Here is a 25,314-nt window from a genome sequence, read left to right on the forward strand (position 1 = left end):
CATATCATGTATGATGCAATACCAGCTTCAGATTGCATCATTCATTGTTTTGCCTAAAAAGCAAGTACTGTCCAAACCCAATCATAGATTTATTCATAGATCCAGTCAAAGATGTGTTTTAGTCATTTCTGGTTTAAATTGAGATCCCTTCCCTTTATAAGTCACTTATCCTCCGCCATTCCCAAGGGTCGTATATACTGACCCAATAGCATATCTTGAAAACTAGAGCCAATCAACAATTTTAAGCATCATTTTCGTTCTCAGTGACCCAGAATTAGTAAAGTTTGACTACATTTATTTCAGAAGCATTTTGGCTGTAGAGCAGTAATATAGCTGTAGTGAGCACATTCTTGAGAACTTGAGTTGTCAGATGCCATAACATATGAGAGGGGGTTAGAAACAGAGCAAGGCTGAGGGTATCCCAGTTTTTCAAATACACTATGCATTAACATTCCCACAGGGACAATCAAACTCTGCTGAAGCTCCTGCATGTAATAACTGGCTAGTGTGACACAGGCAGAACCAACAGAAATGAAACTGATGAACTCTTCGGTTTCTCTCTGCTGCTAGAATGTGGAAAAAACTTGTTCAGATATTCTTATCCTTTGATGCTATGGGGTGCACTTGGTAAAGAGAAGAGAAAAGAAAAATCCTCTTCCAGGTACCAGATTGTATTTGTGCTTCTCAAAAATTACCCATGGCTCAGCAGGAGCCACAGAATGAAACTGACTAAGAATATGTCAGTCTCTTTTTACAATGGTTCAGGCGTGCTGAGCAAGAACATGAGCAGCATAGGCATGATTAAGAGGAGAAGAGAACCAGATTAAGGTTAGTAAGACACAAGAGGTGAGGAAGACAGAAGATAAAACCCACCAGAGTGGGGTCAGACATGAAGAGGAGAAGGGTGGAACACAAAATGAGAGAGAAACCAAAGCAGCTAGAGTATGGTTGGTCGGTGTTCCACTAGCAGTGAGTCAGGGTTTAGGAGGGCCTCAAAACCAAACTACATGTCCCAGTAGGAGCTGGGAGGTCTGCAGGGGCAGGACATATAAACCGTGAGGAAATATATGCTCAGAATCACTCTTTAATAATCCAAATCCAATATCTAATCTGAAGCAATCTTGGAACCATTACCAATTATCTTCAAGAACTCATGGACATTGAGTGAGGTCCCAGAGACTGGAGAAGGACAAATATAGCATCTGTCTTCAAAAAGGGGAACAAAGAGGACTCGGGAAATTATAGACCAGTCAGCCTAACTTCAATACCTGGAAAGATACTGAAACAAATTATTAAACAATCAATTTGTAAGCAACTAGAGCAGTGGTTTTCAACCTGTGGCCCATGAACCCCTGGAGGTCCACACCTCGATTCAAAATTTTTGAGGGATTTGCAAATGAAAAAAGGATGAAAACCACTGACCTAGAGGATAATAGGAACTAAAGGAATAGCCAGGATGGATCCGCCAAGAACACTAAAACTAAATTTCCTTCTTTCAGAGGGTTACTGGCCAAGTGAATAGGGGGAGAGCAGAAGACATGAAAGATCTTGATTTTATTCTATAGTCCCACACGGAATTCTCATAAGCAAACTAAGGAAATGCAGTCTAGATGAATTTACTGTCAGGTAGGTGAACAACTGGTTAAAAGAGCAGTTATCAGTGGTTTGCTGTCCAACTGGGATGGTGTATCAAAAGGAGCTCCAAAGAGATCAGTCCCGGATCCAGTAGTATTCAATATTTTCCTAAATGACTTGGAAGATGGAGTAGAGAATATGCTTACAAAATCTGCAGATAACAGACTATAAGGACATTTTGGAGAACAGGATTAGAATTCAAAAGTACCTTGACAAACTGGAGAATTGGTCTGAAATCAACAAGATGAAATTCATTGAAGATGAGTGCAAAGCACTTCACTTAGAAACAAAAATCAAATGCACAATTACAAAATGGGGAATAATTGGCTAAGTGGTAGTATTGCTGAAAAGAATCTTGGGGTTAGAATGGATCACAAATTGAATGACAGTCAACAATGTGATGCAGTTGTAAAAAAAAAAAAAAAAAAAAAAGGCTAATTTTCTGGGATGTATTAACAGGACTGTTGCATGTAAGACATGAGAGGTGGTTGTCCAACTGAGGCCTCACCAGTATTGGGTCTGAATCTGGGCACCACACTTTAGGAAAAATGTACACAAACTAGAGAGAGTCCAAAGGAGAGCAACAAAAATGCTACAAGCTTTAGAAAACTTGACCAAGGAGGAAAGATTAAAACAACTGTGCAAATTTAGTCTTAAGAGAAAACTGAGGGCAGACTTGATAACAGTCTTCAAATATGTAAAGGAACAGGATGGTGATCAATTGTTCTCCATATCCATTGAAGGTAGGACAAGAAGTCATGGGCTTAATCTGCAGGAAGGAAAAACTTTCTAACTACAGTATAAAGTAGTCAAGCTCTGGAAGAGAGGTTGTGGAATCCCTGTCAACAGAAATTTTTAAAAACAACCTGTCAGGGAGGGTCTAGATTTACTTGATCCTTACTCAGTGTAAGGGGCTGGACTTCATGACTTTGAGATCCCTTTCAGCCCTAAATTTCTGTGATTTTATGAAAGCTGACTGAAGAGAGCCACACTTCCTCAACTAAGTATTATTAAAAAAGGAGGGATTCCAGGATATATCACACACCAAAATGGAAAGGGAATGAAAGAGGAAGAAATGGAAAGGTTGGGGTAAGAAAAAACAAAATACAAGGATGGGAAAGTGAGACCAAAAAAACAAAAACAAAAACAAAAACAGGAGAAGGAAGGTAATTCTGTGATGATATTTTATTTGGCATTTTTCAGCAAAAGAAATTCCAAAATAAAGCTTCTCCTTAAAATTTTTTAATTATAGCTAACCCACTCAAATAGTTGAGTTTGCTTGTATTCGTGGTACTTCAATTCACGAATAGATTTTCTTGAAACACTCAAATCTTTGTTCCATACCAGTGATACTCAGACCTGAGTAGTTCAAGAGCCAAATTAGTGATCAACATTACCAAAGAGAGTCACAGTAGTGTAAATTTATTGTTTCATTTACTACAGTACTATTCATATTTAAACTGTGTGATGGGAAACTTAGTTACTGTATTATTGTCACAGCAAATAAGTTAATAACTTGAGCAACTTGATAACTTAATTGGTTAATAACATGGTAAAAGCATCCTAACTGGTTATTAATTAAAATTACACAGTTTTAATATCACGTGCTGCAAAGTGCAACAGAAGACGCTTTACAGAGCCACCTGTGGCTCGAAAACTACAGTCTAAGCATCACTGTTCCATACAATACATTTACAGACAAATGAGGCTCAAGTTGAGAGAAAGAGCAAGGATGAAATGTGAAAATATTTCATTTACAAAAAAAATACCCAGTTATACAATATTACAGGGGTTTGTTTTTGAGACGAAAACAAGACTATTCTAGTACAATATGAAAGATTTCCAAAATGTAAATTATACAATTACTGGGTTTGGGCTTCATAGTAGTAGCAGTTTCAAAAATAAAACAAGAATTAAGTGAAAAGAAATTAGATTATAAAGTAGTTTTTTAACAAGTCTTCCTTTTCACTACCGAGATTTCCAATACAACCATCACCACAGTACCTAGGTACTGACTGAATGACTAAGATTAATCTTACATGTGCAAAATGGACCCTGCCATTCAACATTCTTAGATTTAGCTACTTTTAAACTGTTTTTTTAATTCACTCATCAGCTTCTGTTATTCGAGAATTTACACAGGCCATAAATTATTTTAATTTACCTACTATATGCAAGGACAAAAAGCAGCTCACCTAATCTAAGCGTTACAGCCTGTGTCAAGACAAATATGCATTTAGAGCATTAAAACTTCAATTAACTTCCAAAAAGCTACACTGAGATTCTGTAGACTCTACTTTTAAAATAAAAATTGAGTTTATAGAAGTTTCTCTGACCATCTTTACAACACTGCTATTTTAAGCCCTGTTCATATTGGATCAACATTAACCCAGCTTCCAAATATACAACAGTATAAAATTCAGGTACTTTCACAGTTGCAGCCCTGATTCAGCAAAATACTGACGTTCATGTTTAACCCACTGAAGACATTTAAATACTTGCTTCTGCAAAGCATTTAAGCATAAGTCAAATTTCACAAAGCACTTAAGCAAGACTTAGGAACATCCACACAGTCTTACATGAATGAGATAAGATGTACTTCAATGTACAGAACCATGGGACAAGGTAAAGTAGTAACCCCGAGTGGGCACATGTCATGAGGAAGAGCACACTTTATTAAATCTAAAAAACAATCTGTGACACTTTATACTCATCTGCACTATAGGCAGAATCCCCTCTCAAACTAGAGGGAGAAAAAAGTATGGTGTGATCCCACATTCAAATAATCACTACTACAAATATTTCAATTAACTGCAGCATTTCAGAGACCTGGAATGAACCTGTAAATGAAGAGGATAACACTGATCAACTACAGGTTTCTATTGCTGGTGAACGCCAACAACTTTTATTCCTATATCAAGGAAGATGCAAGTACAAGAAATGTGACTATGTGCATTTATTATTGATAAAATTAAAACAAATATGTGCAATCAGCAGAATCCTCAGGCTCCTAACAAATTAAAAAGGGCCTTGGTATCATACCATTTGGACATCTCTGTCTTGAAAGTATGATTATCCAGCTGTGCTATATACACTCAAAGAGACTGAATTTATGAAGATGTTTACATTTAGCTGTGTATTCAGCAATACCTGCAATGATCTGTAATAGAATGTATCAAATGTCTGCACTGTCCATACAAATCATTGCTAGTATGTATATATGGAATACTGCACATTAAGATAAATATATACATTTAAATAGGCAATATCATATTTTCTCCCTGGTTTGGACACAAAGACTCTGCACACGCCTTGTATGTGACAGCTATTATTGTGAAACTGCCTAGGAGGATTAAGGAACATTGTGCTGTAGCAAACTCCATTTAGCATGTCCATACTGCAATTAAATTTTGTTCAGCAGTAGGGTTTAAATTCTGTTCAGCTACTTAACATGGCTGTAAAATTGTTTAAGAACCAAACAGCAGCTGTGAATCAATTTCCACAAATATCACTTTCTGTAATGATTTAAAAAAGATTTAGTGTGGGGATAGTACTTTTCAAACAATGAATAGTTTTAATCTCTGCATGTTTGGGGGATAAAAGTCCAGCTGATAGACAAATAGATTACTTCAATGGATTTTCCTAGGTTTTTTATTCATTGATAAACATGGGGATTATAACACAGATTACAAAAGGGCTTTGAGACCTATGTATGAAAACACTATCAGAGCCAAGTATTTACAATTTAAAAGCTTTTGAGAATTTTTTTTACACCTGCACATATTTTATTGTAACTGAAACTGGTATTTGCTCAAATTTATGTATTCACTATTTAAACAAATATATTAAAATGTTATTTTGTAGGAAGTTACAGAGCACTAAAGTAGCCAAGAGAAGACATTGCAAACGTGTAAAAAAAAGAATATGGAAATTGGAATCTCCATTTATACATAATGTAGTGTTTTACAACTTGGAAGGCAAGCCAGAAGGGACCACTGAGAATCAGTGAGGATGATGAAAGTGCAAGAGCCTAGATTCATTCCAGTTCCCCACTACAAAGGTGCCGCCCTGAATAAAGCACCAAGAAGCTTCTTTGACAGCTTACCTCCCTGCTCTTACAACAGTCTCTATTGCAGCTTGCCACAAGAGCAATTTATATAGGGCTACAGGCTCAGGAAACAGCTCCCTAGCCCAAGTTTTTTTTATGTCTGCTTTTCAAATATAGATCAGCAGCAACAGCATGTGACCAGATCCCACAGAGTCACCAACGGATACACACTATCCAAACAGCACATGGCCTTTTGGCAAATTAGGGAACTGGAATAGCCAGGAATGACTAAGGGAGGGGAGTAAAAATGAAAACAGCAAAAAGGTCAAAAAAGCAGTGTGAGAAGAGAATGGAAACAAAAAAGAGGAGAATAGACAGAATAAATGCAGACACAAGATAATGGTGCACAGCATTTTGAAAGAATGCAGCAAGGGGTGCCCTGGCGCTAGTCAGCCACTGAGGGGTTTCAACAGAAAGCAAAAACCCTACTATAATTCCTGCTATACATAAATGTATGTAGGACAAGTTGCAAATATGTCTATTAAAAAAAAATCCAAATTTGTGCTTTTTTAAAAAAAAAAAAAATATATCAAAAGACAAAACAGAGACTTGCCCTACATGCTCACTGTCAGATATGTTTTGTCAATAGGAAAAAAAATGGAAAATAAAACTAAAAATATTAAAACCTTGATAAATATTAAAAGTTAAGACACTATTATATATTCTAAAATAAGCCAACTCTCCTCTTGCTTTTAATACCTTCTTGAAGCAGCGATTCCGATGGCTGTGTACTGGAAGGCACAGAAGCAGGTTCAGTTAAGTGATCTCCAACAGGTGTTCTTATTGAAGAGGTCACAGCAGAAGAAACTACAGATGTTTCTACACCAGGGTTGGTAAACTGAACATTCTGGCTTACAGGATGCAATGAATCTAAGATACCAACTGAAAAACAGAGTGAAAAAGGAAGATAACATTTTACTCGTTAGCAAAGACAATTGCACAAATACCAGACAACAATTAACTTAATGCTGGTTTCAGAGTTCCTAAGATAAAGTATTTCAAAGAACAAGAGCTTCAAACAGCTAGATTGCTGAGAAAGAGAAAACTGTGTTTTTTCAGTTGAACACCAATTCTGTTAAGTAAACACCCCACTGAGATGAAGAGACTACTGTTTTGAATATTAATTGTACCAACAACTAAAGAAGAAACTGTAATTTCACACACAAAGCATCAGATAGATGGTTTAAAGCTAAGTAGACCCTGGATACAGCAAATTTTTGATCCATCCCCAAACCTATGCCCTCTAATTTTGCCTCAAAAATCACTCTCTCAGCCTGACAGACTGTTGTACTGCCCAGTCACTAATCTTCCTTCAAGTAAGGTAGCACAGTCAAATTGCAGCAATCAGTTGTGCAGTGTTCCACTGCTCTGCTTCCTTACAACATTGGTCCTTTCCAACTATGGGGCCCAGATACCTGGGATTCTGCTCTAATCTGCAATTAGTATCACATGGAATATTAAAATATTTTCACAGGGACTTTGCAATATTGTTTTGAACATCTGAACATGATAGGATCTTTCCATTAAAACTCAAACAATTGCCAGGAGGCAGGATATAACTCATTAGGAATATTTACCACATCAAAACTATCCTCACTTCAGTGAAGTGAGTTTTAAAGGGGCACAGATATTGTAAAAGGCAGTAGGTCAAATATAGTTATGAAAATTTTTTGTTTCCACCAAAAATCAGTGTAGTCTGAATAAATTGTACTTTTAGCAACCTTTGTTCTAACACTTCAAGCTCATTTCTCTCCTTATGAATACATATTCCTGAGAGCTATTAGAAAATTGGTTGATGTACAGGTGCAGAGTACCTGCTTTTACAAGGTAACATCTGCCAATGCAAATCAATAAACCAGAAGCCAGGATCAAGTCTTTGATGATTATTTTACCAGATCAGACTATTAAAATGGCAAAAATAAAGCCAAAAGAAATTCACCTGACTACCAGCATTACAAGTGAGACAACTGTTATAAGTAAAAAAATAGATAAATATGCATTATATTTTTAAATAATAAATATTGTTACAGTTGCAGTTACAACTCAAATCAGGAAAGCCCAAGTTTGTATGTGCAACCTTAACTCTACCACCTGTGTATATATTAGGATCACATAATTGGACCATCATGTGATACTATACTTTTTCTCAAATAGTACAATATTTTTTGAGTGGGTTTTAGGGAACGCTTGAGGGGAAAGAGGGCATTTAAAGCAACAACTCTGTTCATTTTATTTACTTGCTGGCTAAGTTAAAGTGTTAACTGTACATGAATAATGATACTAAGTGGTCATTGTATTTTAAGTTTGTTTAATTACTAGGCTGCTTAACACTTTCTGAATGGTTTATTGCTGAAATCTAAAATAAATAAAAAACATTAATGAAACAATATACCTTTTTCTATAGTGTATACACAAATGTTAACAGTTTCTACTAATGGGCACTACTTATTAATTATGCCAGACAGAGTGAATTGAGATAGTTTATATAAAAGATGAGCAATGATAATTTTTCTATTACTTAGAATACTGGTAAAAGCACTAAAAGCAGTAGCCCCAGAGTACCTATATGCACAAAGTGCTATGATCAATTGTTCATAACTCAGTTAAAAAAAAATCTAACCAATTTTCATTGGAACATTCAAAGATTTTTAATGATTTATTTCCTTGCTAACTGTTAATTTTATTACAAAATTGTTGCAGCAGAAAGCTATCCAAAAAGGTTTCACAAATTTATAGGGAAAAGTTTGGGGCTTTTATCTATACTCCCTCAAAACATCAGAATAGTTTCTCTCATGATTTAAAAAAATGCAGAAATAAGGCCTGGAAAAATTACATATTCATAGAGAAAAGTTTTGGAGAGTCCTGAGCAACTGAAAACAGGGTATTACAATAAGAACAAGTTCACAACTTTAACTATAACCTTTGTTACTGCTTTAAGTATGCCATTCACTCCTGAACCACAATCTCCAGCAGTTTTAATTTTGCTAACAGTTTTTTTCTCAGCTGACAAGGAGATGAAGTAAATACTCAAGTAGTGACTAACCTATAATACAGCAATCAAGTTTAAGATAAAGCTTGACTGAACATCTGTTTAAGTACATATTTTCTATTGGCTTATCCTAGACAAGCTTGATTAGCCACTACCATATTCCAGCTAGCAGATGTCATAAAAATGTACCCATGAAACAACGTTTTGTAGCTCACAGTAAATGTGAAAAAGCGCAGAAAACCTTTTAAAGTTAACCAGAATTAGAGGAAAACTGCAATATAATATAAAATATATTTTATGACATTACAGTGAAGAATTAATCACTAAAAATGAGTAAGAACCTTAAATATAAATTAAAATAATACGAAGTTACCATTTTCGGCACAGAGCAGTCAATGTGCAATTGCATGACAAAGGGAAGTCAATGTTTAAATTTAATGTAGTTTGTTAACTAACTATAGTTCAACCAGTTGCCTTGCAACCATGGCAGCTTCTTGGCTTATCATGGATTCAAACGCTGAGCATTCCTCTCTGTTTTTAAACGTCAAGATAGACTTTCTATTGCAAATCATTAGTCAGTACAGTGGCACCATTCACAGTTATGAAGATACCCTTTAAAAGTACTCTTTCTGTATTTTGGTGGCCAGTCTTTCCAGTATTTGTGGTAACATTCTGCAGTTAGAAGACTTAACATTATAGCCAGGGCCATGTGCAGCTACAGCAACATAATCTAAGTCACACTCTACATCCTGTATATTTTGTGGTATACTATAACATAAAGCTACGATAAGTAATTAACTATTTAAAAACAGGAATAGAAAATACTGGGTAGACAATGGGCCAGTTTAACACTGCTGTTGGCATTTTAACTTTTGCATTTCTTAATTTTGATTAACTGTCAAGCATTTTATATGTAATGTTATATGGGTAAAAATACAATTTCTCTGTGAGGTGCTGTTATACATACATGTGTACACTTATGTGATTAAGTAACAATAAGCACAGATGTAGATGAACAAGTGGATCGCCTAAAGGATTTCTATACAGGCACTATAGGTACACAGGGCACAGGTACACGGCAGGGTGCTGCTTTAGCCCAGGTCCAAACTAGTATTTATATTATACTGGCAAAGGACTCCTAATTTGGACAGTTTATACTGGCAAAACTTTATTTTGCTCAAGCGAGGGGCTGGAATAAGCTATGCTGGCAAAAGTAAACTATATCAGGCAGTATAACTGCATCTACACTAGGGTCTTTTGCTGGCACATGTTCCTTGGTCACAAATCACACCCCTCACTGAAAGAGCTCTGCCAGCAAAAAGTCTGTAGCGTAGATCTGGCTTTAGTTGGGCATTCATGTGGGTTTTGTTTATTACACAATGGTGACATATTTTAAATAAAAAAGTAATTTTAATTATAGGTTGCTGTCTGTTTCCTGCATGTTACAAGAAGTTCACTTTGCTCCTCAAAATCGCTTTAGGACAATCTCCTGAGCTGTGATCTTTGCCACATCTTGTTTAGACATACTTTAAACTGTAGATTTAACCTTAAAGGCTTTGAATATCTCATCAAAGTCTATGTCCAATATTTTCTGTAAATTTATTTACATATATGAGTCAAAACATTTCATTCTATGAACAATCCCAGAAAATGTGTTCTAGATGTCCTTGAAAGGGTTTGAGGTTATTTTGTTGATCATTTCTGTGTACTATATCCATGAAAGCAACGCGGTAAGGGTACACATTTTGGAAAATATCTGCCTCTGAGACACCTGTAATTTCTTGAAATTCTGTTTCCTTTTGAATTACTTTGTTTTTGATACTTTTCAGAGATACCTGGAAAATATCAATTTGGTTTTAAGTTGTGCCTGGCTTACTGGATTTTTGGCTTTATCTTTCCATCTGTTTTGGTGTGAAAGAAATCCCTACATGGATGAACTTTTCTGCATAGGAAATGTATGTCTATAGTGGCCAGCTCCTAACGTGCAAAAAATTACTTCGAAGGAAAACTATTTCCTTTAAACCTATGCAAAATGAGGAGGTCTGTGTAGCATCTTTAATATTTGATACCAAAACAGTTTGTATAGCCAATCAAGCAGGTAAAAACGGAGTAGGACCCATTTAAAGTGATCAGCTACAAGAAGATTTTAAGGAGTTGCTGCAAATTTTAAGTCAACCTTCCCTAAGCACAAGACACATTGTAAACTGTATAATACTTCTTGTGCTAAGCTGGACAAGTTATTCCCTAAGAAATAAGAAACAGAGGTAATGAAGATGAAAGGAAAGTAAATCAAGAAAAATATTTATGCTTGTAACTATATTTTTTCTAAATATATGTAGTGCAGGATTGAAGACTGGAAGTTTTATAGCAATAACAAACAAATTTTACTCAGTCTGAAAATGCTTTAAGCCTGCATCAACAACCTGGAAAAGTAACTAAAACTATATCACTCCCTCCTTCAGTGAATTAATTACACCAGGAACAAAGAAACATTTGGCATCCTGACCTGATTGTTGCAGCAGTTCAGGTTACACTTTCAATATAACGCCATGTTAGTCATGGATAAAAATCTGCTGAGCAATTTTAGCTGGAAAATTGTGAATCTCAGCAAAAGTCTGGAATTTACCACCACATGGACATTTATTATGCTTTGTTTATCCCAGGTTCACAAATGGTGTAAATTTATTATAGAATTGGCTTTTGCCTAGTTAACGTTAAGAATATTCAGCCTGTTGTATGTAACACGATAATCTCAAACAGAACAAAATAAACTTAAAATGGGTACAGCTCACTGACTTAGAAAAATTAATCTTTAGATCAGCCAGTGGCATAATTATCTACCTCACATTCAGTGAGCTAGGTGTTATATTGCTCTAGTACAGCAGAAAAGGAATATTGTATTAGTGCTTATTATTAGCTATGTAACTGCAAATAGGTATATATTTATTCTGAAGTTACATTACACCATAGTAGGCAATTCCATCCCCCACCTTTGATTTTAAAAGCCCAGCATTTATTATTTATTTGTGTTATGGAAGCATCTAGGACAGTAGTTCTCAAACTTTTGTACTGGTGACTCTTTTCATGTAGGAAGCCTCCGAGTGTGACCCCCCTAATATACAAAAGGGTTTTTAATTTAACACCATTATAAATGCTAGAGGCAAAGCAGGCTTTGGGGTGGAGGCTGACAGCATGTGACCCCCCACGTAATAACCTCGCAACCCCGAGGGGTCCTGACCCCCAGTCTGAGAACCCCTGATCTAGGAGCCCCACATCTGGATAAATGCCCCTTTGTGATAGGTATTGTACAAGCAAGCACAGAACAAATAGACTGTCCCTACCACCAAAGAGCTTACAATCTAAGTAAATGTTAAGTTAGTTGAAATCTGAAGGTTAAAGTGAAATCTATACAGATATCAGAGGGGTAGCCGTGTTAGTCTGGATCTGTAAAAGCAGCAAAGCATCCTGTGGCACCTTATAGACTAACAGAAGTTTTGGAGCATGAGCTTTCGTGGGTGAATACCCACTTCGTTGGATGCTTTAGTGGAAATTTTATATAGATGTTTTTCAGAAATCAGTTAAAACCAGACAGAAATTTACTGAATGAACAATTGTATGTAAACACTACTTTAGAACTCATACTTTCAATTAAGAAATAATTTCTTATCTGACCTCTTCATTAAGGAACAAACCGAAGACCGCAAAAACACCACTCCATGAAACTTTCAAATTCTAATTTTTGCCAGCTCCATTGCCCTGTCTTAAAAACCATGTTCCTTGGAGACAACACTGTTCAGAGCAAATAAATAATGGATTTTAACATGTCTGACAATCAACATTTTTCGTTTAAATGAAAATCTTTGTAAATGCAACATTAACGCTGAGAATTTGAACACACGCAAAAAGGTTCACATTAATACTACAGATATGTATAGTAGTATTTTGGATTGTTGCTTGGATTGATAATATTTTGTCAATTTTTCCCTGGGATGTGTGTAACGTGGTCAAGTTTATTATTATTGTGGAAACTTCAAATTTTCAATATCCTGACTAATCCATTTAAATTTTCAAACTTAACAAGGCATTAACTGGTTTCTGCATTTAAACTTTTTAAGAAAAACAAAAGAACTAGGGCAAGAAGAGAAGTCAAGCAGATTTGGGAAAATGAAATCATTTATGTCATCACCCCATTTCAGATAAGTTACTTAATGCCTGACACTAGCTATTTCAGTGTGATTTAGTTTTCAATATTTTAAAGTTATTTATTGAGGGAAGGAGGAGAGAAGGGGAAGTGCAAGAAAAAGAGGGAGAGCATGTGTCAGGAATCTTTAGGGAGCGTAGCATTATAGGAGGAGGATCTGCAAGCAACGAAAGGAAGAAGCCAGCTTCCTAACCTCTCTTTGCAATTGCAAATCCCCTATAAAGTAGGAATGGAAGCAGCAGCAGATAAGCATCTCAGAGCAGCAGTAGAGACTTCTTGGCATGCAACCCAGCACAGTTCTAGGCTGAAAATATAGCTTATTGAAGGAGATAACGTGAACAAGGATTGTGAGGGGGCTCACAACCGAAAAAACACGGTTACTCACCTTTGTAACTGTTGTTCTTCGAGATGTGTTGCTCATATCCATTCCAGTAGGTGTACGCGCTACTCCGACAGTGGGGAAGGAGGGCGGGTGTGGAATGGATATGAGCAACACATCTCGAAGAACAACAGTTACAAAGGTGAGTAACCGTGTTTCTTCTTCGGTGCTTTGCTCATGATCCCATTCCAGTAGGTGATTCCCAAGCCTTACCCAGGCGGTGGGCGTCTGAGTGAGAGGTCACAAGAGCGCGTAACACAGCAGAGCCGAAGGCCCGCATCCATCCCTCGGAACTGCTGGACAAGGGCAGTAATGGGTAGCAACAGGATGGCACCGGAGGACCAGGCCTGCCTGCAGATCTCCTGGATAGGGTACTTCGGCGAGGAACACTGTCGAATGAAGCCTGGGCTCGTGGTAGAAGATGACGCCGTACTCTTGCCCAGATGGAGATGGCAGGTTGTAACAGGTCCGTATACAGGAAGTCACCGCATAGGAAATCATCTGTAGAGGAGACTGGTAAACCCTCTAACTCCTCAGACGACGGCGACAAGAAGAGCTGGGTGGACTTATCGTAAATGGTTTGGTTCGCTCATATAAAGCGAGCGCTCTGCGCACGTCTAAGGAGTGGTAACTGTTGCTCCTTGCGAGACAAAGTGCGGTATTTGGGAAGAAGACAGGTAGGAATATTCCGGTGACATGAAACGGCCCGAGACGACCTTGGGAAGAAATGCGGGGTGGACGGCCTCAGTTGCTACCTTGTCCGATGGAACACCATTACGGGGGATCTACGACGAGGGCGCGCACTCTGGATACACGCCGAGCGGAAGTGATCGACACCAGAATAGCCGTCTTCCAGACAATTAAAGGGGGAAGACCTAGCCAGCGCTCAAACGGGGGACACATGGAGATGGGACAGTGCACCAGGATTGAGATCCCAGGAGGGGGCTGGGTGCGGACACTGGGGGTAAAGGCACTCCAGCACCCTTGAGGAATCCGCAATTGGGTGCGAGAAAGACCGAGCGGCCGTCACTCCCTGGGTGGAAGGTGGAGATGGCCGCTAAGTGAACACGGAGAGAGGACAGTGCCAGCCTTGTTCCTTTGAGCGACCAAAGGTAATCTAAAAAATCCACTGGGATGGAAACATCGGTGGGATGGAAGCGCTTCTCCGCGCACCAGCACGTAAAACCGTTTCCATTTGGCTACGTATGTCGCCCTTGTAGATGGTTTTCTACTTCCCAGAAGTACCTGCCTCACTGGGGAAGAGCAATGTAACTCGGACCGAGTTAGCCACTCAGGAGCCACGCTGAGAGGTGCAGCGACTGGAGGTCCGGGTGACAAAGGCGGCCGTGGTCCTGCGTGATCAGGTCCCAGGTGAAGGGCAGGGGAACCGGGTCGACTACCGACAGGTCCAGCAACAGAGAGTACCAATGCTGACGGGCCCATGCCGGAGCGATCAGAATCAAAGCGGGCCCTGTCCCTGCGTGCCTTCAGAAGGACCTGTGGACTAACGGGAACGGGGGAACGCATAGAAGAGATGCGTTGCCAGGGAATTAGAAAAGGCGTCTGCCATTGAGCCCGGCTCGCGGCCCTGGAAAGAGCAGAACATCGGGCACTTCCTGTCCTGCGTGTTGCAAAGAGGTCCACGTGGGGATGCCCCCACCGTCGGAAGAGGCGCAAGGGCGACGTCCGGGCGAAGGACCATTCGTGGAGCTGAAGGACCGGCTGAGACGGTCCGCCAGGGTATTTCGAGCCCCGGGGCAAGTAGGAAGCGATAGGTGAACCGAGTGGGCTATGCAAAAGTCCCACAGTATCATTGCTTCCTGAGACAAAGAAGAGGAGATTTCGTTCCGCCTTGCTTGTTCACGTAGTATAACGCCGTCGTGTTGTCGATAAAGACTGAAACACAGCGGCCCTGGATCTGACGATGGAACGCGAGACAAGCCAGGCGGACCGCTCTCAACTCCCGGATGTTGATATGGAGGGCGAGCTCGGGAGGAGACCAGCGACCTTGGTCCTGCAGGGTCCCTAGGTGAGCCCCCCCATCCCAAATCTGATGCGTCCGTCGTCAGGGACAGCGAGGCTGGGGCTGATGAAACGGGAAGCCCGCACATACGACGGACTGATCTAGCCACCATTGAGAGAGAGGAGACGATTGGGAATCGTGACCACCGTGTCCAACGGGCGCCTGGTGAACGGAGCTGAGGGATGAGCCAGGATTTGCAGGGGCCGGAGGCGGAGTCGGGCGTGCGCTGTGACGAAAGTGCAGGCTGCATGTGCCCCAACAACGTGTCAGGCAAGTGCGCAGGGAGGTCAGAGGTGCTGACTGTAGCCTGCGGATGATGGCTGACAGCGTCTGGAACCGTGCCGAAGGAAGGACCGCCCTGGCTATAGTGAGTCTAGAACGGCTCGATAAACTCTATCCTCTGAGTAGGGATAGAGTGGACTTCTCCGCATTGAGCAACAGCCCGAGACTGGAGAAAAGGCGGCTGACCACTTGGACGTGCTCCTGAGGACTCGATCCTGTGAAGGTCCCGGATAAGCCAGTCGTCGAGGTAGGGGAACACGTGTACCCGACTGCGACGAAGAAAGGCGACGACTACGGCCATGCATTTGGTGAACACTCTCGGGGCTGTGAAGAGTCCGAACGGAAGGACCGTGAATTGATAGTGCCGGCCGCCGACAATGAAGCGAAGGAACCTGACGATGGGGCGGAAAGATGGATATATGAAAATAGGCGTCCTGCATGTCGAGGGCGTACCAGTCTCCGGGATCCAGGGAGGATAATGGTCCCAAGGAAACCATGCGGAACTTCAACTTGAGTAAGGTATCTGTTGAGTTCGCGGAGGTCGAGGATGGGTCGGAGACCTCCTTGGCTTTGGGATCAGAAAGTAACGGGAGTAGAACCCCTGCCCGTCTCGTCCTCCGGCACCTCCTCTACGGCCCCTTGTCGAGGAGCGTTGCAACTCTTGGAGGAGGATTTGCTCGTGAGAGGGTCCCTGAAGAGGGACGAGGAAGGGGGGCGGAAGGCGGACGAAGCAAACTGCAGGTGGTACCCAAGCCGCAGCGTGCGGAGGACCCACGATCTGTAGTAAGCTGGCGCCACGCCGGGAGGAAGAACGAGAGACGGTTGGAAAAGGGAGGAGATGGATCCACGGAAAAAACTGGTACAGAGCGCCCCCGGGCGCACCTTCAAAAGGACGGCTTCGCCCGGAGGAACGGCTTGGAGGGACCTTGATTTGGCCCCCGTGGTTGCCAGATGCTGCGCCTGCCATTCTGTTTCGTCTCCTGGCAAAGTCCTGCCTTTGCCTGGGTTGCGGGAAGGGCCTGCGCTGTTGCTGCGGCCTGAACGGTCGACGCTGTTCACTGGCGTGTGCATCCCTAGGGCACGCATAATGACCCTATTGTCCTTGAGACTTTGCAGGCGAGGTCTGTCTTGTCAGAAAATAGGCCCTGGCCCTCAAACGGAAGGTCCTGTATTGTTCTGGAGTTCCGGAGGAAGACCAGAGACCTGTAGCCAGGAGATGCGGCGCATAGTGACTCCGGAGGCGAGAGTCCTAGCGGCTGAGTCTGCTGTGTCCAAAGACGCCTGCAGCGAAGTGCGCGCGACCTTCTGCCTTCATCCAGTAGGCGCAAACGAACTCCTGCGAGCATCTTGTGGGAGAAGCTCCCTAAATTTATCAGCCGCCTCCCAGGTGTTATAGGAGTAGCGGCTGAGCAGGCTTGTTGGTTCGAAACCCGCAGCTGTAACGCTCCTGCGGAGTAGACCTTACGGCCGAAGCAGGTCATAGGTCGCGCCTCCTAGACTTTGGGGCCGGAGCTTCTTGCCCATGTCGTTCCCTCTCGTTCACAGATTGAACGACGAGGGAACAGGGGCTGGATGCACGTATAGATACTCGTATCCCTTCGAGGACCATATACTTGCGCTCCACCCCCGAGCAGCGGGGGAACGGAAGCCGGTGACTGCCAGATGGTGTGGCATTGGCTTGTATGGTCTTTATGAAGGTTTAGGGCGACACGAGTAGGCGCATCTGCCGAGAGTATCGTGTGACGACCGGGTCTGCACCTCGGAGACCTCCTCAGCTGGATGCGCATGTTTTTGTGCAACGTGCCTGAGGAGATCTGGTGTGCCCTGAGGTCTAGCAGGGGGGGGACTGGTGGTTGTCGTCCCGCCACTGCTTCATCCGGCGAGGATGACGAGAGACACCTGGCAGAAGCGGGTCAGGTGGCGGCTCAGGTGAATGGACGGGCTGTCTCTCTGGTTTCCTGCGGGGGTTCAGTCTCAGGCGGGTAGGGACTGACCTCTCCTTGCAGGGGATGGCGGTGGGGTGAAAACGTAGCCTCTGGAGCCTACGCTCTGAGCAGACGGACGTGGTGGAAATTGCTGAGGCCCCTGGGCTTGCTGATATGCCCAGGGCATCCAGAAGCCCACTGCTGCGGACCATGTTCCTGGTGACCCTCAGGAAGAGGGCGGCGGACCTGTCAACGTCCAGGTAGACGCTATCTGTCCGTCGGAAGAGACTGAACCCTGCCGAGAGGGCCACGGGGCGGCGGAACGGAGTAGTGCGGTCCAGCGCCCTCGATGGGACGGCCTCCTCGGTGCCGGGAGCGGTGCCGTGAGCTATACCGGTGCCAGATCTGGACCGGACCTGCCACCAGCGCGTGCCGGGAGGGTCGACCGGAGATCTGGACCTTCGCGGTGCGTGATCGCGCTCTCCGAATCGTCCGTTGCCGGTAGCGGTGGCTGGAGCCTGGAGCGGTGCGGGAGTACCGGGACCGACGTGAAGATGATTCGATCGCCGTGAGTATGACCAGTGCCGCCGGGGAGAGCGGTGCCGGGACTGCGAGCGGCGCCTCGAAACAGACCTCCTCGGGACCGGAGATCGGTGCCGTGACCGAGATCGGTGCTCGGACCGGAGAATCCGGGACGGTGCTCTCATCGGGGTCGGCTTGCCCTTAGGAAAGTACAACCCGCACCGCGGTGCCGGGGTTGGGCAGCCCAGGCTCCGTCAAGGCATAAGGTCCCTGCCGACGAGAATGTCTCGGGCGTAGATGGGACTACAAGCTCTACCCCAGATCTTGGCGGGGAGCTAAGAGGGATCGGACTCGACGGACCCGCCGGGCCCGGAGTCAACGAAGCCCCTGGCACGGCCACAACGTCGGCGGTCTGGTGCTCCTTCGGGGCTGCTAGCCGGGGTAGAGGATGAGGGCCTCTTCCCAGGAGCCGGTGCCCGGAGAGGGTGGTGCCGCTGCGCTTTCGCGGTGCCGGAGGGATCCGGTGCCGGAGCCGCGCTCATCGGTGCGAGGGCGCGGGGTGAAGTGCCGCTTCCATAAGGAGAGTCCGGAGGCGCTGGTCTCGCTCCTTCTTAGTTCGCGGCCGAAGCTTTGCAGATGCGGCACTTCTCCGAGACGTGTGATTCCCCAGGCACTTTAAGCAGGCGTCGTGGGGATCACTGGGGCATCGGCTTTTTACAAGCCGAGCACGCTTTGAATCCCGGCGAACCAGGCATCAGCCCGGCGCCGGGCGCGGGAGAGGGCTAGAGCCCCGAACCCGCTAACTAACTAACTATATACAAGAACTATAACTATAACTACAACTATATTATACTAAGTAAACTACAACTAACTAACACTAGAACTGTAACAATGAACAAGAGAAGCTAGGGACGTGGAGGTCAGCTATGCCGCACTCCACAGTTCCAACGACCGACACAGCGGTAAGAAGGAACTGAGGAGCGGGCAGGCCGGCAGGGGTATATATCACCCGCCGTGGCGGCGCCACTCTAGGGGGCGACCTGCCGGCCCACTGGAGTTGCTAGGGTAAAAGTTCTCCGACAAACGTGCACGCGCGGCATGTACACCTACTGGAATGGATATGAGCAAGCACTCGAAGAAGAACCTTCAATTTTGACAGGTGAGAAAAGCAGTTTTTATTAGACAGTGGGAAGAAAAGGAAATACAAAGATGTTCTTCACCTAAGAATTCTAAGGACAAGCATCTTCAAGTTTTTATAGTTAAAATAAGTAAAAAACATGCACACTTCTTCTTCATAACCTTTTGACAAACTATCACTTTCAATCCAGCAGGAGCCTAAACTAAAATTCAACATACTAAAATTAAACTAAAAGGTATTCTGCATTCAAATCACACAAATGGTTGAATTTAGGCAGGACATAACTAAGGTATGTCTACACTACGAAATTAGGCTGATTTTTAGACATCGATTTTATACAGTCGATTGCATATGTCCTCATTAAGCGCATTAATTCAGCAGAGTGCGTCCTCACTACCATGGCTAGCATCGACTTACGGAGTGGAGCACTGTGGGTAGCTATCCCACAGTTCCCGCAGTCTCCGCTGCCCATTGGAATTCTGGGTTAAGTTCCCAATGCCTGGTGGGGCAAAAACATTGCCGCAGGTGGTTTTGGGTACATGTCATCAGTCACCCTTTCCTTCGTGAAAGCAATAGCAGATAATTGTTTCGTGCCTTTTTTCCTGAGTTACCTGTGCAGACACCATACCACGGCAAGCATGGAGCCCGCTCAGCTCACCATCACTGCTGCCATTGTGGGCAAGTCTACTGTGAGGGCTGCTGTGATCCAAGCAGCCAATGCAATCATTGACATTCTGTTATCAAGGGTAGTGACTCTAGGAAACGTGCAGGCCTTTTAAGATTTTAGGTGCATCATATTCCTGTAATTTGTCGCTGGTGAAGAAATCTTGCAGCCGTACATTCCAGTCCAGTCAGTGCTGTAACACCCAATAGAACTTCTGTGGTTGACACATGTAACAGCTCCAGGGCTCTTGCTCTTTTGCCTTGGCTGACATACCTTGCCCTACCAGGACCTCCAAGCATCCAACACAGAAGTGCCTACAGCACCTGGCATTGCTACACAGCAGCAGCTCCTTGCCTTAGCAGCAGACGGTGCAGTAGGACTGGTACCCATCCCCATCGGACATGTAGCTTGGCCAGGGGTTCTGGGAACATCTTCCCTGCCCGGCTCCTAGCAATCTCCAGGGCATGGTGTACAGCTCCATCACTTCCCATGGCTCATGAAGCCTGGACAGTAGTAAGGAGCAGTTCAATTATAGGCCGAGCAAGTGCAGAATGGTGGTAGGATGTGCCTTTGGACGTTTAAAAGCTTGCTGATGCTGTTGGTTAGACCTCAGCACTACCAACATTCCCACTGTTATTGCTGCTTGCTGTGTGCTCCATAATGTCTGTGAGAGTAAGGGGGAGATGTTTATGGCGGCATGGGAGGTTGAGGCAAATCGCCTGGCGTCCGATTTTGAGCAGCCAGGCACCAGGGCAAATAGAACAGCACAGCAATGCACACTGCGCATCAGAGAGGCTTTGAAAACTAGTTTCATGACTGGCCATGACAGCTGTGTGTTTCTCCTTGATGCAAACTCACCCCCTTTGTTGATTTTAATTCTCTGTAAGCCAACCACCCTCCACCCTTTGAAATAAAGTAACTATTGTTCTGAAACTATGCATTCTTTCTTTTATGTATGAGATAATGGACCAGGTAGCCCAGGTGGGGTGGGGGAGGAGGGAAGGACAAGGCCACATTGCTTATTGTAGCCACACTAAAAAGCAAACTGTTTGAATGACAGCTTTCTGTTGCCTGGGCCATCCGCTGGAGTGGAGTGGCTGAGTGCCCAGAGCCTCCCCACTGTGTTCTTGGGCATCTGGGTGAGGAGGCTATGGAACACGGGGAGAAGGGTAGGTGGTTATACAGTGGGGGTCTGTGCTCTTGTTGGCTCTCCTACAGCTCCAACAGATGCTTTGTCATAGAATATCAGGATTGGAAGGGACCTCAGGAGGTCATCTAGTCCAACCCCCTGCTCAAAGCAGGACCAATCCCTGAACAGATTTTTGCCCCAGGTCCCTAAACAGCACTCTCAAGGATTGAACTCTCAACCCCTGGTTTAGCAAGCCAATTCTCAAACCACTCAGCTATCCCTCCCCAGTCTGTTTGTTCCCCCAAGAGATGCTTCATCATGTCTGTTTGCTCCCCCATTAGCCTCACCATTGCATCCTGCCTCCACTCTTCGTGCTCACTTAATTCTTTCCTGGCCTCTGCCACTGAATGCCTCAATGCATTAAGCTGTGCCTATCACTGCGGGAGGACTGCATGAGTTCGGAAAACATGTCATTGCGAGTGCGGTTTTTTTGCCTTCTAGTCTGCAATAACCTCAGGGACAGAGATGATAGAGCGTAGAATGTTTCTACGCTCCCCCTATGATTTGGAGGGGACTGCATGGTCACCTGTGCTGCTGAGTTCACCATGCTGACCAAAGAGGAAATTAAATGAAGAAGTTCCCAGGGCTTTTCCTGTGTACCTGGCTAGTGCATCGGAGTTCAAAGTGCTGTCCAGCACACTCACAATGGAACACTCTGGGATGACTCCCGGAGGCCAATACCATCAATTTGCGTCCTCATTACCTCAAATTTGACCCAGCAAGGTCGATTTTAGTGCTCCTCCCCTTGATGGGGAGGATACAGAAGACAATTTTAAGAGCCCTTTAGTTCGATGGAACGGGGCTGGTTATGTGGATGCATTTATTTTTAAAATCGACCTAACACGGCTAAATTCTACCCAGCCCAGTAGTGTAGACCAGGGCTTAGCCTGACCAAAACCGAACCATTTTTCCTAGTCAAGACACACCTTCAGCTAAAGAAACATGACAACCACCTCTCAAACTCTCTTTTAATAAGTCTCTAACCCCAGTCCCCTTTTCCCAGCTAAAAAAATTCTTACATCATCTCCAAATGTGCAATGAGAATTTGAAATAGATTGTTTTCTAATTCAGGTGCGTTCAGTTGTTTAGTATCCATTTCTTCCAGTAAAGGAAGACTATACCCATCTTGCTCAGCTCACAGTCAGGAACTTAAAAATGTGAGAAACTTACCACCTTAAACAAAAGATAAGCTATCTAACAGAATTAAGGGTTTTTCTTATTACAGTTGACATTGAGAGCTACCTTGCTAAATATATGAAGCTGCCAATGTCTAAGTAACTTTATCAGCAAGATGGCTGCTACCAGAGATAAAATTTTCAAATGCATTTAGATTATACGTGGTTTTTCACTTTTTGAATTTGCAGAGTGGGCTCAGAAAAATAAGTAGAGTTTTCCTTCACTAGCATTTGCAACTATCAATCACCATGTTGTGGCATGATAAACTGATTTTTGGTTAGGTTCTCTGTCTTCCGAGCTGATGGAGAGAAAATATATCTAGTTTATCTATTTTTTCCCCCAAACATAGATATATAGGTATTAGAAACGTCTTCTCTGACTCTTCAGTTCTGTTTATACATGTTTATGTATTCTTTCCCAAAATGTTTATTAGAAACATTTGCACAAAAATATTGTCTTTTTACTTAGCTGACTTCCACTGAGAGAGCTGCAAGTCATACAGGTGTCAGCAATAACACAATTAGCCGCTATGGAGAGAATTATGTCCTCAGAAACAAAAAATAATGTCTTCAAGGGATTAATAAGGAACAGAAGGTGACAACATCTACTAAAATAAATTAACAGAAATACCTACATTTAAAATGTTTCAGATTTCCATGAGGAATCATCATTATAAACTATCACTTAAATTGATTCAATTATGGAAAAATACCTCATTTCATTTAGAAGTTTCCTGATTTTGGCATAGTACTATACCTGTATTTATTTGGCTGCTTGCTTTAGCCAGGGATCCAGTGTTATTCCTGCTGAAGTTGTCTTGAGCTGACTGAAAATCTGAGGTGGACCATGATGTAGAATTATATCCCAAAGTAATTTGCTGTTGCAGTGTACGAGGTACAGCTGAACTTTGATTAGGAAAGGTATTAGTCTCTTTGAACTGTCCAACAGCTGGAAGACTCTGGGAAGTAAATACCTGCCCATATGGACTACCAACAGACATGGAAGGATAGGAAAGATTAGGATATAGAGCACTAGAGATGGTAGGCATGGCATAATGACCAGAAGAAAGGGAAAATCCTTGAGATGCCACTGAAGAGCTAGTTGAAGAACTATAGTGACTACTCAATGCAGAATACGACTGTGGAACACTTGTATGTAAATAGGATGCAGATGATATTGCTCCTTGGGTAAGTCCTCCAGCTGACTCCACAGGATGAGGAGCCCCACTGTATAACTGCTGTGTGTTCAACATGCTGGGACCCACAGAAGGTGTCATGACACTTTGAACTGGTATAGAATAGCATGCAGAGTGGTAATCAGCAACATACTGGTTATCCAACTGTGAGGGGACAGCTTCATGGGGCACTTGTGGATAGTGTCCGGAGGAAGCACTATAGTTTTCAAGATGTAAGCCATATCCAAAAGGGAACTCCATCTGATTCTGCACTGGACCTGAAAAGAAGAGAAAATGTCATATGTATTAAAGCTGTATGGGTTACATACACTTTTATCGCAGTTGGCTGACATACAGACAGACTGGAGGATCAGTATGCTTACTAGCATTAACATGCCAGCAGGAGGAGCAAGCAACCAACAGCATCAAAAAAGAAAGCTACTTCCAAACAGTGGAAAGGACAGAATAGCTAAAGTAGCAGACATTTAAATGAAAATAAAATACTTAAAGCAGTTTGTGTACACATACAAAATACAATTTTCAAAGTTCCATCTCAGATATTTGAAAATGTGTTGTAAAAAGTTTTCCCCAAGCTAAGATGCTACATGTCATATTTATATTTGGGGGATTATTTTTTAAACAAACATCTTAGAAAGCCCCTGAAAAAGAATGGTATTTATAACAGAAAAAAAATAAATAACATTACCTGGAACTTTTGGTATTTATAACAGAAAAATGCCAATATTGGGGGGAGGGATAGTTCAGTGGTTTGAGCATTGGCCTGCTAAACACAGGGTTGTGAGTTCAATCCTTGAGAGGGCCACTTAGAGATCTGGGGCAAAATCAGTACTTGGTCCTGCTAGTGAAGGCAGGGGGCTGGACTCAATGACCTTTCAGGGTCTCTTCCAGCTCAGTGAGATAGGTATATCTCCATATATTATTTTTTTCAAAAACAATCTGTTAAATGTGATAGGACAATAAAATCTTCCATTCAAACCAATCCATCAGTGGATAAAAGTCAGTAATACTTAGCTTTATGAATTCTTAAGAGATGACTAAAGTGAAATGCTGAGTTGCTATTGCTTTTCCCAGTATTCCCTCACCTTGTTTTTGAAGTCTGAGCCTCCACAAAAGCCCAGCTATAAACATACAGTATCCAGAAAAATAGCTCTTTATTTCCATTCACTGCCCCATAGTTCTCTGGTACAAGACAGTCATTGCCAAGTATTTGATGCAAGCAGCTTATCCTGTCAAGCCAGATTAGAGTGGGGAAAAACAAATGAGAAATTCATATATAACAAAAAAGTACTTGGCAATGACTGTCTTGTACCAGAGAACTATGGGGCAGTGAATGGAAATAAAGAGCTATTTTTCTGGATACTGTATGTTTATAGCTGGGCTTTTGTGGAGGCTCAGACTTCAAAAACAAGGTGCATCCACATATTCAGCACAGAATAAATTAGGGAGCAGCTCGATAAAGTAACCTGCCTTCTAAAGGTTTGTCTACATAAAATACACTAAAAAATTATAAAACTAAAATAAGCCTGGTTTAAACCAAAAATGAGTCCATACAGCCTTTACACTGGTTTAAAATATGATTTAAGATAAAGTGGTGCAACTTCTGTATGTAGAGAAGGCTTCAGTACGCATTTTGGGGAGGTGAACATTTCCATCTTGCCAGGTACAACAGATTTTGGAACAGAGATAAGGGTCTGACTATAAGTGGGTTGCATTCACTGTGAAAACTCATCTCAGTGCATCAGTGCAACTGGTCCTGCAACAGTACCTACCCCTATCCCTATGGGTGCAGGCCTGGCAAGGACTTTCACTATTAATAGTAGCTGTGTCCCAATTTGACCATACACCACATATCTGTTTATATAAGCAGGTTGGACCACAGTAAATCTAA

General features: G+C 42.8%; 1 protein-coding gene across 4 annotated transcripts in view; it reads right to left on the reverse strand.

The window, feature by feature from the left end:
* Window positions 1-25,314, reverse strand: part of SEC24B (SEC24 homolog B, COPII coat complex component) — a 96,216-nt gene that overhangs the window by 62,532 nt on the left and 8,370 nt on the right. For 2 of the 4 annotated variants that reach the window (XM_075066207.1, XM_075066205.1), the window contains exons 2-3: window positions 22,988-23,683; window positions 6,443-6,625 (exon numbers count right to left, since the gene is read on the reverse strand). In XM_075066207.1, coding sequence (XP_074922308.1) covers window positions 6,443-6,625; window positions 22,988-23,666 — 862 coding nt within the window. In that variant the 5' untranslated portion in view covers window positions 23,667-23,683. Of the gene's footprint in view, window positions 1-6,442; window positions 6,626-22,987; window positions 23,684-25,314 lie in introns of those variants that run through there. The other 2 variants (XM_075066208.1, XM_075066206.1) reach the window with 2 other exon arrangements.

The sequence above is a fragment of the Chelonoidis abingdonii genome, chromosome 5 (assembly GCF_003597395.2).
Source record: "Chelonoidis abingdonii isolate Lonesome George chromosome 5, CheloAbing_2.0, whole genome shotgun sequence".
Lineage (NCBI taxonomy): Eukaryota > Metazoa > Chordata > Testudines > Testudinidae > Chelonoidis > Chelonoidis abingdonii.